Below are 19230 nucleotides of genomic sequence, written 5' to 3'. Positions count from 1 at the left end.
ATCAACAAACATTTCTGCGAATATGACCTCTTACCAAGATGGACATAACCCACTGTTGGGCCCAAATAAGCATTGTAGTTTCCACATTGGCATGCAACCAATGTTTCCATCAGTTGAACATCTTATTTTTCTAAACCATGATCAGCCTCATGCTGTACTGTACCAATCCCCTATGTAAAGGCTTTATGTACAGTACTAAGGAGGAGGACAACCTGTGATCCAATACACCTTCCGTCATGTCTATTCCCAGAATGTACTCTCAGAACTTGTCTGCTGTCAGGGTCCTCTGGTGCTAGGCCATTAATTAACACACATGATTCCTTCTGCCAGTTATGGTGATCTCCCAGCATCTCCCTTGGCTACTGCCATAATCTCAGTACACGCCATCAGATTATTGCGTGACACATGCCTTATCTTTGGCTGCCCTTTTACTATGTGCTGTATATTTTCACTATGTTACGATTTAAGTGTCACTGTCAAACTAGGGCTATCCATGCTTTCCCCATAGTTGACAACAAGAGATCATGATTTTTCCAGGGGACCTGTCATTTCCTTCTGAGATCTGTAAGGTCCTGCGCAGAGTTATGTAAAACCTAAATATTTATTTTAAAAAAGGAACAGATAATTACATCAATATCTTCCCTCTGAGACGTTACCTTTTGGGAAATAGAGCCTCTCATGTGTTACCAGAGACATGCAGAGACATATCTCAAATATATTTGTCCTGGGGAAGCTTTCATTGGTCCAAATAACTGATATTCATCAACATTGACAGTTTTGCCAGTAGTGCAACTTTAAAATAGACCATGACTGGTTGTTTGAGTGTTATTCATTGGTCATTAGAGAATGCCATCAACATCGTTTGCCCACCTGAGGATATCGGTAAAGGCCCAGGAGTGTAGCTATAGAGACCGAGGCAGTAGAACGCGATTCTCCAATGATGGCTGCCAGGGGTGACTGTTTCTCACACTGGTAGTTCAGGAGGGGCTTCTCCTGCCCCGTCAGCATCCTGAGGGTGCCATGCAAGGTCCTCATCAGTGACTGGCATGTGTCGTAGATGAGGAAGCCGAGGGTGACATTTGGCAGGAGCCATTGATCTTGGTTGATTTCGTTAATGGTGAAGACCAGGGCTAGCACCCACCCGTAAGCCCGGACGCTTAATCTACAGAAAGTAAAGAAAGTCACAGGAAACAATACATAATGTTAGTGTTAAATAAGGACTACTTTTATGATTAAACTACTAACCTATATGAATGGGGGAAATGGTGGTGTAAGGGGAAAGGTCAGCCCAGATTGTTGTCAAACTTGGCAGAGCTACGGAAGTACTCTGTTACTCTGTATAATACTGGTTTGAGTATAAAGCTGTTTGGCCTTCAGACTTCTAATGCAGGATGTGATCAACTTTCAAAATGCTAGTTCGCCAGTGTAAATATGTTTGGACTGAAGTTGCTTTTAGCATTTTTAAGCTTTTGTAGAGTAACATTGGGAGTATAACTTTATATAACTTATTTTAGATGATAGATAAGTCTTTAGCTGAAAGCCACAATGGAAAAAGGGTCAGACTGATCTTGAGTTCTCATTCTACAATCTTTGTGTAACCCTGGCATTAAATTAAAACACACCATACCTGGGTGGGGGTACCAGTATTTAAAGTAATACAAAAACATAAACACAAGCTAATTTTAGTTTTAAGTATTTTATCATTTATGTGGAAGAAAAAATGCAAATGGGTTAGATTTTGTTTAGAGTTTTTCCATACATATGGCCTGATTCAGATAACTACACATCCTGATGGAAATGAAGGGTAAGCAAAAGGGATTGTTTTGGTTATACATGGACTCTTACCTCGGACTAACAACATTTACATGTTTGTCTATGTTATTGGCAGAGAGAGGAGAAAACAATCACCATGACATTGGACAAAGGACAGAGTTTTGAGGTCTTCACTGAAAATAGTGCCAAATGTGACTTCCCTGCTGCTTTGATAAATGTGGACAAATCTGCCACGAAAGGAGAAGAGGAGCTGAGGGGACATTGAATTCAGAATACAGCTGAAATGGTTGAACAAGCCACCAAGCTGACCAACCACAATGCATTCAACCATCAAGTAATACAACCGGTTGAGTAGTTGATCAACCAGATTAAAGAATTAAAATCAACGCCTGACAGGGGTGGTAAACTACATCACTAAAATAACCATGAATGCATGCTGTACATCCAAACCCTATCAACTCCAGGGTACCAGCAAATATTTCACTCAGCACTGGACGCAATCATAGACAATACGTCTGGACCCTAATGCCAACAATCACACCTTGAGCACCTCAGCGAACATCTACATTCCTATAGAAGACGACCGTAGCCTAAATGTCTGATACCCAAAAACACCTGAACAACCTGAGATTCCAGTAAACAGGTTGACCCTTTCGCTATAGTCAGACAACAATATCACTTGTTGGCTTACAGTATCCTCGTGGTACACGCCTAGAACAACACCAATTTTCTTGTGGCCTTACAGTGTCCACCTGACACATGCCTACAACAACACCAATTACCTTGTAGCCTTACAGTGTTTTCCTGACACACGCCTGCACACTATACCAAACTCCTTGTGCCTAGCAGTGTCCTCCTGCCACATGCATGCAACCAATAGAGATTTTCCTTGTGGCCTTACAGTGTCCTCCTGACACTTGACGACTTGCCCACAAGTTCACCATATAGGTACCACCGTCACTGATAGCAATTTTGCAACAACATGAATCGTCTTCACATGTCTACTGCAAGGATGCCCTCCTGACACCTGCAGCAATACATTCATTTCTCATAAGAACCAAACTCCAAAGTCACTACTCAGAAGTAACCACTTGTCTGACCATACTTCTCACACTCCTCACACTCTCATTCAAAACAGTTGAATACTACCGATGCACGGCAAAAACATTTTGTATGACACCAATACTACAATACATGTCAATACTGAATAATGCTCATTGTTAACACATTTGTATGATTGTATTACTAAGAGTCCAAACCTGAAATTCCTCAAAATTGGTTAAACTAGATGTATCCCCAGTTATTTGCAATTTTCACTTTTTTTTGTTTTAAGCTTGCATTATCACCAATGGAGAATAACAAATATATCACACGGTCTTCCATTACCTGTCCAACACAATGTGCATGCATTACACTTGAATCTCACTTGAATCAAAAGCCACCCTAATGCACCCCAGGGGCTTCCAGTTCTCGTTCATGAAGCACATTAAACAGCACTCCCACTGCCAAAGTAAACATAAAATTAGCAACTTCAATATGGCATAACGGCAGCATGATACAGTATACCTCTGGACAAACGTTTTCTATCTACAATTACATAGGCTCTGCCTTTAGTCCGCTAGAACTCTACTGTGACCAACAGCAAAACGGACAGCCACAACCATTCTTCAGTCCATGCCAGTGTAAACCTACATTTCATGTTGGCTTGTGTGCAAATTGGCCCTGTTCATGTTTTGCTTTGAAAGGCTCTCTCCCGCTTGCCTAGCATTGTTCTAGTGTGTGAAGTCCCAGGGAACTTGGTATGCTCCGCCAACAGGGGGAGCGATCGTGTGACTGAGGTGTTTTCACCTCTATTCCTGTCAGAAGGCCCCCACGGTACAGCAACTGGTGGGCAGGGAGTATTTTGATAAAGGGTGCCCCACCCGTGGCAAGTGAGGAGAAGTTCCCGGGGAACTAGAGAGAGCAGCAAGGCCCTGTTGTGCTTGAAGGGAAGTGTCCTGAGGCCGTCCTTGCTTCGGGCTGTTCTGTTTCTCTCCCCAACCCTGGGTCGAAAGTGTGTGAGTAACGTCGGGCAGTGTAGTCCTCGGTACGGGCGCTGCTCTGTTAAACAAAGCCGGAACGCTTGCACGCTAAGCCGTGTGTACTGGCTTCGAGGTAGGGGAGAGAACGTGAGGGGGAGTCATGCACCGTTACGAACTGTGTGGCGGAATACTCTTTGCCTGCCTTGCACAGTCGGGCTTGGTTAAGTGTGCAATTCCTGTCAAAATGAGGGGGAGAAACCTACATTTACAAGCGATGTGGAGGATTACCTTTTGCCTGCACCGCACAGACGTGCTTACTAAAGTGTGAAATTCCTGTCAAAATGAGGGGGAGAAACGTACATTTACAACATGTGTGGTGGATTACTTTTCACCTGAGCTGCAGAGACGTGCTTGGTAAAGTGTGAAATTCTTGTCTAAGTAAGGGGGAGAAACGTACATTTATGATCTGTGTGGCGGAAAACCCTTCGCCTGCGTCGCACAGATGGCTTGGTAAAGTGTGAAATTCCTGTCCAAGTTAGGGGGAGAAACGTACATTTATAATCTGTGTGGCAGAATACTGTGTTCATTGGTCCTTCAATACGTGCTGAAGGAGACATTTTACTCAGTCCCACTGAACGGGCCCAACAAAAATGGAATAATTCCCAAATTGGTTCTATAGGGACCAGTAGCTGAGATTTAGACTCAATTTACTCCCAACTGGGGAGATATTGAGAGTCATGACTAACCCTAAATCTAATATTATCTGTAGATTATGCCAACATGAGGGCAGTGTGAAGTCACTAAAACATCTGGTATTGTTTTGTCTGACAACGGAGGTGAACAGATTCCAATTGATGTCAGAATTCACCAAGAATTACTTCGAAAGGACGCCAGAAGAATTGTGGTTGGAACTGTTAAGGGGTAACCGTATCCTGCTTACTCTGGCTCTGGTGAACTGCTGATTAAAATCTTCTCCACAATCAAGTCTCTCCAAACTTGATTGATGGCAGAGAAAGGAGAGAATGAAGAAAAGAAAGAAAAAGTAGGGGAATGCTTAATAAGTGGACTTGTTTGTCTTTTTTTACTGGATTACAATGTTATGGAATTAAGGCAAAAGGTTTTTCTTCATTGCAGAACCAAATAAAGCCTTGTAAAAAAAAATATAATAAGAATGAATCAAAAAGGAGGAACCCACAAGCAAGGGATAGTGAGGGGAACAGTCACAGATCCATTCCCAAATCCCCACAGTGTTTCCTCAGAGGTAGACACGAGTCTGGAAGTTGGGTGGTGTAACCACTATGGTGTAGTGTTTACTTTCCCCCATGAAAGGGAAAGTTTGGGGTGCATATGTTCATAGAGGACGAGAGTAGATCAGAGCAAGCTAAATTGTATACGATCAGAGAGGTCAGGACTCAGCCCTAACCTGAATTGCTAATATTTAATTATTTATTTACCAGATGTTAATTAACTTGCTCCCAAGTGACCCAATTTATGCTATTCACGTATTTAAGAATCACATGTGAACTGACTGGCTTACTAGGTGACCCAATTCATTATATTCACTTATTCATGTACCAAATGTGAACTGACTGGTTTACCATGAATTAAATTGCTAATATTTAATTATTTATTTATCAGAGGTGAATTCACTTTCTCCCAGGTGACCCAATCCATGATACTCACGTATTTAAGTACCATATGTGAACTGACTCTCTCACTGATGAACGTTGAAGTCATGTAATGATTTTTATATCAAGTTTTTAATTGCACAATTTCTTTCTTATACACAAGGCTGTCAAGCTGGTCAATTGAGTATAGTCTATTACTGTTTATTTAACCATGGAGCACAATAATCAGAGTTCGCCACCAGGGCTAACTGGTTCATAGAAGAGGTCTTTCACTCCGACAGTGTATACTGTCTATGCTGAGGGCAGACAAGGTCATCTTAGAAGAGCCCACTCATCGCCCCATGGGTTGTCATTTTGCACATGAGTGCGGTAAGGTGTAATATCCCATGCTCAGGACTCCTACAGGTTGCTGCCATCCCTCTTTTCAGACACCTTACGGAGAAACACCTTACACCTGCAGCGTAGGAGCTGCAGCTTATCCAGTTGCTCTCTCTACTTGATAGAAAAGGTCATCCATGCCTATCTGAAAACATGTACAACATTTCTACCTGGGCTGAGTAACTCCATAGATTTACAGTTAAAAACTTGATTAAATCTATCACTCTGGTTCTACGACTCCTCTCTGACTCCTCTCCAAAATCACTCCCCGTCTTCTACTGAATGAAATTGGCTTCTTAATATCTCTTTCACAACGAGTAAGGCACAACGTAACATTGTCTCATTGACCAGAACGCAGGAGGGTCCTTTACTTTAACTTTTCCCGCATCTTCAGTGTCACGGCTGAGCACGGTAACAGAGGAATTCAAGTGTTGCAGGGTTCTGTGCTGGCCAACTTCCACACCATTCCAACTACATCATCAGAAGGTGCCGCTGTAGAGAGCAGATCTCCCTTGATGCAACCGACACAGCAAACTCCAAGAGGTCAGCCACAACGACATCGCCAGAATTAAGGTATGCACATAGGTGCGCTCTCCATCTTTTACCTCTCCTGTGCTGTCCCTCCTCTACTTCAGCTCCCTGCCCCATGGCAGCAGAGCATCTATGATCACTGCTGATAGGATGAAAGGGCAGCACTCTTTCAATGGCTCAATGGAAAAATTGCCACTTCTTCAATTGCCATGCAGTATCATACACAGCATGTCTTAATTGGGAACCTCTCTCCCAATTTCCTGCAATAAGCACCATTGTAGAAGTGCTCTGATGACCACAGTCAACAGGTTCTGTCCTTTTGACATCCAGTGTGATATACTTCATGGAGGCATTCCCCTCTCCCTAGATCTCCACTGCTTACAGGCATCCTCCATCTCCCAATCACTTCACAGTTATTAGTTATTCCAGGGGAAGGATCCTCCATCTCCTATCTCACTCTCTCCTTACCCAGGTAGGTCCACCTTCTCCTGCGTACAACCTGGGTGGTGGGACTCGCTCTTTGGGGGGCAGTGGGTCTGCCTCTCTTCTGTTGCTTGATCCTGCATGATGCACCCGCCACAGAAGTCATCTCTCAAACCTCCATCTCTATCCACAGGTACCTGATCTTCTCCTGGGGTCTGCTTCAATACCAGGTCATCGTCAGTATAATGAAGTACTTCGGGAGGCAGCATAGTACTTTCTCAGGTTCTTTATTATTGATCAACCCTTACATTTTTTACATACGCTGTTAGGTATAGGAGATAGGAGGCAGGACATTAAGTATGTCCTAGAGAGCCCACCGGCTCCCACCGCCCCAGACTGCATGTATCACCAACTGTCATGGCCAGAACGCCAGACAAAAGTGCAGTAGACGGTGGGCACCACTTAGTTAATACATTATATTATATCTAGTTATAGAACTTAAAGGAGAGTTCCGGGACTTTTTTTTTATTGTCCCTACGGGTCGGCCATGTGTTTGTAAGCATAAATCGGTAGATCGTAGGAAACTTTCTTATGGACCTTACCCGACTTTTCACCCATTATCGCACTCGAAATCAGCCTCCATTTTGTGATAATCCTATCATTTCGCCGCATCGACCTGGCTCACCTGCCTTTGCGGCACTAAATCAAATCCCCCGCCCCTGAGCCTGACATCAGCAGACGCGTACTGCCCATTTCAAGCACGTCTCGTGTCAACAATCGCTGCGCCTCAGCTATTGACTTGTTGCCATGGAAATGGCAGGACGCCTCTTTCCCCAATAAGTATAAACAGACCGTTTCACAACATACAGCAGCAGATTTTCGATTCCATTAATCTCTCTGTGTTACTTTGAGTATTCTGTGACTCGTTTCAGTGCTCTGGTCAGCTACCTTCGCCGCTTGTAGCCCGTGTGAACACCTGTACCATCTCTGTAAATTATTTTACTATCTTTACCGCACAATGGCCACAATAATGCCGTATATGTACGAGCCCGAGTACACCGAGGAGGAACTACTGGAAAGGCAAGCACGCGAAAACGATGGGGATTCGGACGGCAGTTGGGAGGACCATTCAACGGATGAAGAGCCTGGACCATGTCGCATGGACGGCGTCTCCACCTGGTGCACGTGCAATCGGTGCGAGCTAATGCCAACTGAGGAGGAGAACTGCTGCTGCCGTGAAAATTCCGGGTGCTTGGCCTACATTTCGGAAAGCGAGCAAAGTCTGCAGGAAGGCGAGCAAAGTCCGCAATGCATCACCGAGCTGCCAGAGTTCAGGGAAGCCTGCCTCTCACGGACAGTGTTGAGGATGATGATGGTGCTTATGCCCGAACTTCGTGGCACTGTTCGTCCGCGTAATCCGAGTAACGAGTAAGTATACTCTGTTTGTGATGTCAGTGATGCCACCACTATTTCATGGTCGTCTCCCACATATAAAATTACATTTCCATATCATTCGAACGCATGTAAATTGGTTCCATATAGTGCATTTTCTAGATATAATTTTTTTCTAAGAAAAATGACATGTGTTACCTGAATCGACATTGATAAGAAAGTTTGGTCAGTTTAATACAGTTTGCATCTTTTTTTTTCACAGGTGGTACAGGCTGGTGGCCTATCGTTGCTTCACTTGGTGGCTTCACGGGAGGCTCGGACACCGCGTTCGGAGAGTAATACCTGCCTGTGCGGTACTTGCCATTAGACAACATTTCCCCAGTGACAGTGGACAATACCGCGGATTTTCCCTCGATGTGCTGCAACCTCAACTTTACAATGTGTAATGTTTATTATTTATGTTTAATTAAAATCTAAAATAAAGCCCAACATTTATTTTAACAATGGTTGTTTTGATTTTTTAAATGAATCTAGTGTGTCTCCGTTGAATAGCCTTCCAGTGCCTTGTCTTGTCACACCACATGTCTCCGGCCAGCATCCTCCCTCACGCTGGCCGCACACCTTCAATCCACATAACCGTTGAACCCATATATGCAGCAGTCATACATATATTATTTTGTGGGTTGGCATCAAGCGTTGGCAATAAAAAGCTGTTGGATTTTATTGATACAAAACATGGTTATAGGTAAATAATAAATATGGTTGATCATAATAAATCCTCTTTTTGGGCACCGGGTACAGAGATGACCCCCATATATTCTCCTGGGAGGGTGAGGTATTTATAAACTCACCCCCCTGCCTTCCATGTAGTAGATCCTGCAGCCATCCTCTTACATTCAGTTAGATGGCCTCTCCTTGGTGAGGCCCTGCGGCAAACGGGTCTTGTCTGCACGACCACCGCCCCAATCCACCCCCCGCCCTATCAAAGGCAGTTCGCACCGGGGTACTTGTGCTGGCAAGTGGAGCTGTCAGGGAGCGATAAAGGCCAAGAGGTGCCAAAGACCATGTACACTTCAAAGTGGTCTATAGAGCATGGGTTGTTGTTCCCATGTCTACCTCCAGACCCGTGTCTCCTGCCAAGCATCCCCCCTCACGCTGGACGGCCCCCTGCAATCCACATAAGTGTGTCTCCATTCACGAGTCTTCCTGTGTCTTGTCTGCACGACCACCGCCCCAATCCACCCCCCGCCCTATCAAAGGCAGTTCGCACCGGGGTACTTGTGCTGGCAAGTGGAGCTGTCAGGGAGCGATAAAGGCCAAGAGGTGCCAAAGACCATGTACACTTCAAAGTGGTCTATAGAGCATGGGTTGTTGTTCCCATGTCTACCTCCAGACCCCGTGTCTCCTGCCAAGCATCCCCCCTCACGCTGGACGGCCCCCTGCAATCCACATAAGTGTGTCTCCATTCACGAGTCTTCCTGTGTCTTGTCTGCACGACCACCGCCCCAATCCACCCCCCGCCCTATCAAAGGCAGTTCGCACCGGGGTACTTGTGCTGGCAAGTGGAGCTGTCAGGGAGCGATAAAGGCCAAGAGGTGCCAAAGACCATGTACACTTCAAAGTGGTCTATAGAGCATGGGTTGTTGTTCCCATGTCTACCTCCAGACCCCGTGTCTCCTGCCAAGCATCCCCCCTCACGCTGGACGGCCCCCTGCAAACCGCATAATGCCACGACATATACACGTCATTCATTCACAAACACACCCCTGTTTCGAATTCTTTATAACCCACTTCATATTTCTAATGAGAACTTCTTTGCGCTTTGCTAGTCAACCCGTGAAGGTGCTGGTTATCTGCTCTTCGTCTCTGTGAACTTCCGTGACCACTTTGAGCAAACTCGTCAGTTTGCAACCTGTGAACTGGTCCCTGTTCTACGACAAGAAACTACTCTGATCCCTGCATTCAACTGTTTGTTCGTCAAGGTAAATCCATGTACCATAATCATTTTGCGCCCAATTTTTTAATTTATATCTATTTGCTAGTAGTCATCAAATTGCATCCATGTTTTCTTTTCGTTCTCGACAGTACATGCAAGGAACTAGTCACATGTTCTGAATTTAGTCAAATTACTTTTTCTATTTTTTGAAAGTTATTGAAATACTTATCCGCATGTGAATAACGTGTATAGTTCCAAGAACCAAAACGGACCTTGCATTGAACCTTTTATGTGTCATTTAATGTTTTAACACATTGGTATTCATAGAGAATTGTTGATCTTTACTTTTCAGAACTTTCCATAATGCCTGCCTGTTCCATTGGCGGTTGCCCTTCGAAGACCCATAACAAATCTGAAGGTACTATAATGCATGTTTTCCCTAAGACAATAGATCAGATAAGAGAATGGGTCCGATATTGCGGATATCCAGCCTCTGAGATAGAAAGTAGAGTCCTAGAAGTCTTTGCGGACAAGAGGGGTGATCGATACCGCATCTGCAGCAGGCACTTTAGCCCAGACATGTACTCCACATCATTGCTAATAAAGAAGAAAACACCGCGAGCGAGGCGAAAATTGCTCTCAACCGCTATTCCCACTCTATTCGTCCACATCCCTCCACTGGTGAGTCAAGTTTACGTATTTATCTCTCGGCATAGCGGTAGTGTGTAGCATTAGCTAACAATAATTTCCCCATTTATGTATCCACTCAATATGAAGGCGGAAGATTCTCCATCCGTGTCGTTATTGCAGTCATCAGCCACTTCAAGCGCCTATCGGGTAATCTTACTTAGCTATTCTGACACTGACTTGTTTTAGGCATGTAAATCAATAGTTTTAATTGATCGTGTAATTATTTTACCTAATGGTACACCACAGTACTCGTCCTCTAGTCTTTGTTTTCAGTTATAATTATTGTTATCCAAAATAATGCAAGTACTGTCTTTCAGGGAGATGCTGAGGAGTCCAACGCATTGACGACAACCGTAGATGTCACTCAGATGCTCGAGGTACGTTTCCGGACAGTTCCATCGATGGAGATTATCAGATCTTGCATTCTTGTAGCGTGATTGTTACACACAATGTTTCTTTCGTTTTTAGCCATTGGTATGTCCTTCTGTCGTCGCCCTCCTATGTGTCTTCTTTTTTCAATATTGTGTTCATTACTAATGAAAGTCCTATGTTTCAGGGAGTCGATGGAGCATTAGTCCAAGAAGAAGGGGGAGCATGCAGTTACGGGTCGGCGCAACAGCTTGCAGAAGTGTGCACCGCAGTTACAGCGTCCCTTGATGTTCTTATGCATTTCGAGGTATGGATACTGACAGATCAATCATGCGAGATCAAATGACGTGATTACATCCGCTATACTTCCTTCTTTATTAACGCAAGTACTATGTTTCAGGGAGCTGACGGAGCTTCTTCAACAAGAACATCACCCCTAGTAGTTGATGCAGATCTCTGGGTGGTGACACTTCCAACGATGGAGCAAATCGAATCATATTTAGATATCCATTATTTATTTTAGACAACTGATCATTTGTGCAGGTCTATTTAGATGAGCCGTTGACGCCTGCAGAAAGTTTATGTTCTTTTAAACAAAATAGAAAACCATACTAATGCAATTACTGTGTTTCAGGGAGTTGCTGAAGCGTCATCTTCAATAATATCATCAATGGAAGTCTATGCGGAGCCCGAGGTATGGATCTTGACAGTTCAATCTAACTAGATCAACAATGCGTGAACTATTGTCGTTTGAATGTTCTACACAATGCGTTCATTCGTGTTTTGCTATTGAGATGTACGTATGGGTATTGGTCCCCAAGTACATTTTGTGTTTTCAATATTATTATACATACTAATGAAAGTTCTATGTTTCAGGGAGTCGATGGAGCCTCAGTGAGTGATGGATGTGCTTATCATGAAAATATAGTCGTTGCAGCGCGAGAGGAAGTGGAGACATGCACACACGAGTCGGAGCAACAGCGTCCAGATGTTGAAGTTCGAGGCAAGAAAGTTTCAAAGAAAAGAAAGCAAAAGAAGGTTAGTGTCCTGTTCACTATATTATGTTGTCTTTCACTCTCAATAGTTCAATACTGTAAGTTGTGTTTAAACTGAACATCCCTTTTCTAATATGTCCTCTAGTTGCGAGTGGGTGTAAGAACTAGATCTACACAGACAGTGAAGCGAACGAGAGATGTTGCTTGTCAAACCTTTTGGCAGGGACTTGAGACTGGAGATGCATCGTGCCAATGGGAAGAATATGAAGTGATTGACAACGGAGCTATACCACCACCAGCCATTGATAGTGAATGTCCTCCTGGTAGTTTGGATGCAGTCGGAGATCAATTCACAGAATCCACACCCGCAAAAAATAAGAGCGCGCGAAAGTTGAAGACATTGTTTTTTTCTCCCATCTCCGGACAAGGAACAGATGTTGCAATGGAAGAGAATGAAGTGGACGACAATGAAACACCATCAATATCACTCAGCATAGCGGAAGACGATATCAGAGATTGTACCTTTCATGCGAGTGACATGTCCTCAACGTTACAGGCCGAACCAGCTGGGATGCAGAGTGACAGTATAAGGAAAGAGGCCAAATTCATTGTATTCGATAGCTGTTTGATGGATATTATTATGATGATGAAATGTGGGCATTGGGTTGGTGGGGAAGTATGTGGGGAGCCATTGATTAATGTGACTCGTGCAATTCGAGGCACTAACCTTAAAATACATGCCACCTGTACACAATATCATCCGTTCGCATGGTCTGCACAACCCATGCTGGGGCAACTGCCAGCAGGCAATCTACTTTGTGCAGCGGCCGCACTTTTTAGTGGTTCAAGTTTTAAAAAGTTACAGTATTTCTTTCAGTTTGTGGGAATCCATTTCATTGCGAAAAGTCAGTTCTACAAATACCAAACCGATTATCTATTTCCAGCCATCAGCGAAGCTTGGAGAATGGAAAAAATGTCAATGGAAAGTACATTCGCGGGCAAACGCTTCAGGCTAGCCGGTGATGGACAGTCAGACAGCCCAGGATTTTCAGCCAAGTACTGCACCTACCACTTTCAGGACATGGAAAGTAAGAAAATTGTGAGTTCGGTGGTCATGCAGGTGTCACAAAGTACATCCTCAGTGGCCATGGAGAAAGTTGGCTTTGTAGCATCATTGCAAGAACTACAATCGCGGGGAATGGTGATCGACCTGATAGCCACGGACAGACACGTTTCAATTGCCAAGACAATGAGAGAAGAGTACAAAAATATAAATCACCAATTTGACGTATGGCATCTTGCAAAAACAATCAATAAAAAATTGTCGGCTGCAGGAAAAAAAAAAGATATGCAAGGTATTTCACAGTGGTCCAAGTCAATCAGCAACCATCTTTGGTGGAGCTCAAAAACATGTGAAGGGTCGTTGGAAATTCTACTGGAAAAATGGCGGTCAGTAATGTTGCACTGTAGCAACGTACATCGATGGTCGACAAATGAGCATTTCCACAAATGTGAACATGGCCATTTGTCCACAGAGGAGGCACGGAAGAAGAAGTGGTTGATTCCTTCATCACCCACTCACAAGGCCATTGAAAAGATTGTATTTGATAAAACTATAACAAGAGATTTGAGGGGACTCACGGAATTCTGCCACACAGGAGATTTGGAGGTGTTCCACAATATGTGCCTAAAGTACAGGCCCAAAAGATTGCATTTTGGCATGGAAGGCATGATAAATCGGACTCTTCTAGCGGTCTTGGCACATAACCATAATGTTGGCCGTCAACAAAGTAGGACGACCGGAACTTTAGGGACGCTTCGCTACAATAAGGCCTTCACTAAAAGAAGTAAACAATGGGTGATCAAACCAGTGTTTGAGGATATGCAATATGAGTTTATTGAGAGACTTATCGTAGATGTCCTTGATAGGCACATACATGGAGTGGTGAACGAACCTATGCAGGGGACAACTGCATTGCCACCCAACATTGCCTCTGTTCCATGTCCACCTAAAGCAGAGCTCATTGAGAAATACACATCACGGTTTAAATGATTGTAATTTGATTGCCTGTTCTCTCGAGTCTCCTCATGTTGCAGGCCCATTGCAATTAAACCAAACAGTAATATAAATCATTTTTACAAAAATTATAGAATGTTTCCGTATTACAAACACATGGCCGACCCATAGGGACAATAAAAAAAAAGGCACGCAGACAAGATGTCCCTAAAACTAACTGCAGCTAACTAGAAATGTGTGCTCGCTCAAAGTGAAGGTCAGCTGCTTTGATGTTTTGCTCGGGTGGCGGAACGGCCCACGACCCAATATAAGGTTCTATTGTGATTTGACCTTGACAGGCCGGGACCATCCTGAAAGACTAAGAAAAGATAATGAATAAAATTTCAGAAACGAAACGATGAGCCACGTTCATTAGAAGAAGTAACGTCGGCAAAGAAGGAGTGGTGTTTCGGGTCTGCCCTACACAGAGACACAATGGAAAATGCAAATATAATGTAAGTAACTTTTGATGAGTTTATACCGCAATTTCATTACTATACAGTGGCTTTAAAGACGGGTTCAGTTGTACTTGTTCGTTCTATGTGGCATATTGTTTTCTACCGCGCACTATCTTGAGGAGAAACATCTGCTTTTACTGAAGCACCTCAAAACCTTCCTCTTTGCTTCTGCTTTCTCTCTCCCTCTCCCCTGCTACAACTGGTCCACTGTCTGCGACCTCGGTCCTGGGCCCTTCCACTCTCCACCTGCACTGCCTCCCTGTCAACCCCTGCACTGGGGGACTGTCTCAGTATCCTACAGCCCCCCCTTCCCAGCACTTGTTCTGCACTTACCTTGCACTTGCCACCAGCTGGCCCTATTTATTTATTATTTTATGCTACTTACCTTGTACTCCACTCCCCCCCCCTCCATGCCTCGCCACGCCTTTAAACACTTGTGTACACCCAGTAGCGCTGTCCTCGCTATGAAATGAATAATTTTAATAAGGATCTGATGGTGAGACTAATTTCATTTTTTATGTTTTTAGGTACATCATTGACTACTGTCTGTGTCACGAGTACCAGACACCGGCGGACGGCTTCTACAGCCGCCAGTTGCTTCTCCGCGTGAACAACGTTACCACCCTGACCATTTTATGGGACGATCGCCAAGTACAAGTATGCCCTTACGCGGTACTAACGGTTAGATGCAACATACCTACCGTTGTGGTGGCCTAGTGCCTCGTTGTTGGAACAGCCATGCGATTATCAGTGCGACCGAAGAGCTTATTTTTATCGTAAACCAACACCCTGTGTACTGCACACGAACATCGCTTCCCTCAAGACGAACTAATTTGGATCGAGAGCAAAGAAAAATGCAAATCGCTGAATATTCTCTAAACATTTGATGTCCAATAAACGTACTTTGCCAAATGTACAATCTTGCCGTTTGCTTTTAAACCACGGTTTCACATTCCGAATTGTGGCGCTGTATTGTGAGATGCTCTAAGACCCTGTGTACAGCAAAGGACCATCGCGTTCCTCAATACGAACTTTTTGGAACGTGAGCAAATAAAAATGCAAATCGCTGAATATTCTCTAAACATTTGATGTCAAATAAATGTACTTTACCACATTTACAATCTTGCGGTTTGATTTCAAAGTACAGTTTCATATTCCGAATTGTGGCGCGCTGTATTGTGAGCTGATCTGTGTTGATTTCCGGGGTCTGTGTGGAGTCGCGTAGAAGACGCCTGGGCGCGTTTGCCTACGCAACTCAGTCACGTCACGGATAGAGGCGGGGAATATGAATGTTTTGATAAAGTCTGTTTCAGGGGCGGGGGATTTGATTTAGTGCCGCAAAGGCAGGTGAGCCAGGTCGATGCGGCGAAATGATAGGATTATCACAAAATGGAGGCTGATTTCGAGTGCGATAATGGGCGAAAAGTCGGGTAAGGTCCATAGGAAAGTTTCCTACGATCTACCGATTTATGCTTACAAACACATGGCCGACCCGTAGGGACAATAAAAAAAAAGTCCCGGAACTCTCCTTTAATATAGAATGCAAGGAAGGCCAGTAATGTACATGCAGCAACGTGTTGGCAAAACATATTTTGGCGCAAGGATATCAATAGCAAATAAAAAAGATTCAGAGTTGCCTAAGAACCTACCAAGAGCTCACTCTTGGAAGGTTCAAACCATTACAAAAAAATATCAGTAATTACATCACATCTCCTCTGGTTGGTATTTTTATGACTGAGTCATTTAATTGCTTCAAAAAGGCAGTACAATATGCCATGGTGTCCTACAGCCAATGCATTTCGGATTTGCATCGGTCTTAAGGGCTAAACACTGTCATTTTTAACACACACATAATAATATTCAAAGGGAAATATTACACAAATACACATAAACAGGCGCACAAAGGGAAAAAAACCTAAAGAAAAGAACTTAATTTAGCACATTGAGAAATACATATGAAATGTACCGATAATGGTTACTAGTCAGTACGTGACCTTAATTGATCAAGTGATAATGGCATAACTGAAAAAAGAACAGCAATGGCACATTTAGTTTAGCTTACACCGCATTATGATCCACACAAATGTAAACAATAGTAGATGAAAGGTACCAGAGTCTTCTGTATAACCCCAAGGAGGTTAAATGATCATGTTCCACTTTAAGTTGTAAAAAACGAACGAAAAGGAGAAGAAAACAAACCCAGTTTCAAATAATGCCCCTCCTAATGTTAGAGCAATTTCCATTACCTCCCAAATTGTACATCCTTACTGGTGCCTTCCTTTGAGTTTTCCAAACGAGCCCTTTACCTCGGGGCTTCAGCGCCATACAATATGTGTGGCTGCTGCCTTACCTGAGCTTAATGTGCTGCCATGGGGACAATGTGACGTCACGCGTACCAACACGTGATGGCGTCACATCCGCCCGCGTCACGATTGCAAACGCAAAACGGGAATTGGCAGCAGGGTGAATACATTCCTGATTGTAAAAAGTAGGTATAAACACGGTATTACTGTTTCAAAGCAATTATTATACTGTGATAATGACGTCAATAGCAATCTTAATCATATTATTAAACCCATCGCCCACAAATGGAGACCCACTCCAGTAATGTGTAGCCTGCTAGATGGCTGTCAAAAAATGATCACAGCAAAACAGCCTATATGAGAGCCCAAAAGGGTTGCACATATATAAAGCACAGAATTTGCCTAAGAAGCATCATACTTGAATAGTCAAATTCATATAATAGATCCAGATTGACAAAAAAAAATACATACATTGTACAATGATCACTCATATATGCAGTGCATCTATTTACAGCCACAGTGGTGCAGTGGTGCATTGAAACGTGTTGAAACGTGACTAAAACTACATGCAGTGGTTACATGCTGTGGAACATCAAAGTGTTGGTGTACAATCTGTGCGCCTCATTGTAATTCAAAACACAGCAGGTGTGCCAAAAACAAATTCCAATCTGTAGGTCCATGTTATGGGGCACCACAATGTTGGCGTGCAAACATTTATCACCTCAATATGCACGTCTCATACTAATTACAAGCAAAGCAAGCAGGAGGTAAATTGAAATGCACCCAAAATTCAAGCCAGTGGTTGCATGTTGTGGAGCAACCCAGTATTGGTATACAAACAATGTTTGCCTCAGTGTGTGTAAATCATTGTTAATATTCAGATACCTATTTCACATTACCACATTACATGATATGAAGCATTTTTAGTTGACTTCTTCGTTAATTCTTCCTGGGGTTAGAGCATCCAATCTTTTGATCCAAAAGGTCTCTCTTTGATCAATGCTTTTTGCCAAATCTTCATGTGGATCTTTTTTTACTGGTCACTTCCACAACCTGGTAGCGAACCTGGGAGATGTCATATGCTTTTTTCTATTCAATGTCTGGCCACTGCTGATTTGCCATTCTTGGTCCTGATACAGGACCGATGGTCATTCCACCTTTGCTTATATGGTCTTTTTGACTGTCCAATATAGTATACCCCACAAGGCCATTTAATTGTATAAATCATGTTATTAGTATAGCATGTGGAAAAACTATTGATTTTGATTCTTTCTCTGGATCTGGAATGATTTTTAACATTGCCCTTTGCTACAAACCTGCTTCTCTTGTGTGTACAATGCAAACAGGGGAAAGCGCCTGTTTGTTTGGTCAATGGGGATTTTTTGGCTGGGCTATTGCTGACCAATAGGTCTCTCAGTTTCGTGCTTCTCTTGTAGGCAAATGTAGGTAGTTCCCTAGACAAATGTTCTACCCTAGCGTCACATGTGAGGGTGCCCCAATTCTTTTTGATAACTGATGTATTCTGTCCACTCTGAATTGAGTATTTCGATACATATACCAATGCAGGGGATTATTTTTCCACTCGTGCCTCAGTGAGTAAATCTGTTTGTTTGACCATAGTAAGTTGTTCTCTTGCTGCATCAACCACCTCAGGTTTGTAGCCTTGGGCATAACATGTCTCCCCCATTTTGGTGATCTCATCCTCGTAGTCCTTAGGGTCAATAATAATCCTTCTGCCCCAGAGCATCTGGTAAAAGGCACGTTTTTTAATAAGACTTGTTTGATGAAAGCTTATCCAATGTAATAGATTGTTCCTGTCGGTTTCTTTACTAAACATATTAGTTGTGTATTCACCCTCAGGTGGTATGATCTTCACATCAAGATAATGTATACAGGGTTATGAGCTTTCACTTGTGAATTGTAATCAGGGATCTAAGGTGTTGAGATATGTTTGGAAATCTTCTAAACTTGTGGGCGTCCCTTTCAAAACCCTAAAAATATCATCTATTTAACATACCAATAGAAGCAGGTACTTACGCCAGACTGGATGGTCCAATAGGTGCTCTCTTTTAAATTTATGCATAAAACAGTTTGCATATGGAGGGGACATTGTGGCCCCATAGAGGTACCTGAAGCGTGAAGATAAAATGTGTCTTTAAACTGAAAATATGAGTTCTCTGAGAAAAGTAGCAATAGAATGATGATGCATTTGTTGGATGCCTTTATATCTCCTTTGTTCAAAATAAACCATTCAATGGCTTCTATGCCCACTTGATG

The 19230-nt window shown here is 43.3% G+C and overlaps 1 protein-coding gene across 1 annotated transcript in view; it reads right to left on the bottom strand.

Moving 5' to 3' along the window:
- LOC138567838 (extracellular calcium-sensing receptor-like) overlaps positions 1–17015 on the bottom strand; it is a 79785-nt gene extending 62770 nt beyond the window's left edge. The window contains exons 1-2 of the mRNA XM_069646332.1: positions 16897–17015; positions 871–1162 (exon numbers count right to left, since the gene is read on the bottom strand). Coding sequence (XP_069502433.1) covers positions 871–1035 — 165 coding nt within the window. The 5' untranslated portion in view covers positions 1036–1162; positions 16897–17015. The remainder of the gene's footprint in view (positions 1–870; positions 1163–16896) is intronic.
- Positions 17016–19230: the final 2215 nt, after the last annotated feature.

Source organism: Ambystoma mexicanum, chromosome 1p (assembly GCF_040938575.1).
Source record: "Ambystoma mexicanum isolate Mex_15411 chromosome 1p, UKY_AmexF1_1, whole genome shotgun sequence".
In the NCBI taxonomy this organism is placed as follows: Eukaryota; Metazoa; Chordata; class Amphibia; order Caudata; family Ambystomatidae; genus Ambystoma; species Ambystoma mexicanum.
Note: the sequence above shows the minus strand (reverse complement) of the source record. Positions and strands in the feature narration are given on the sequence as shown.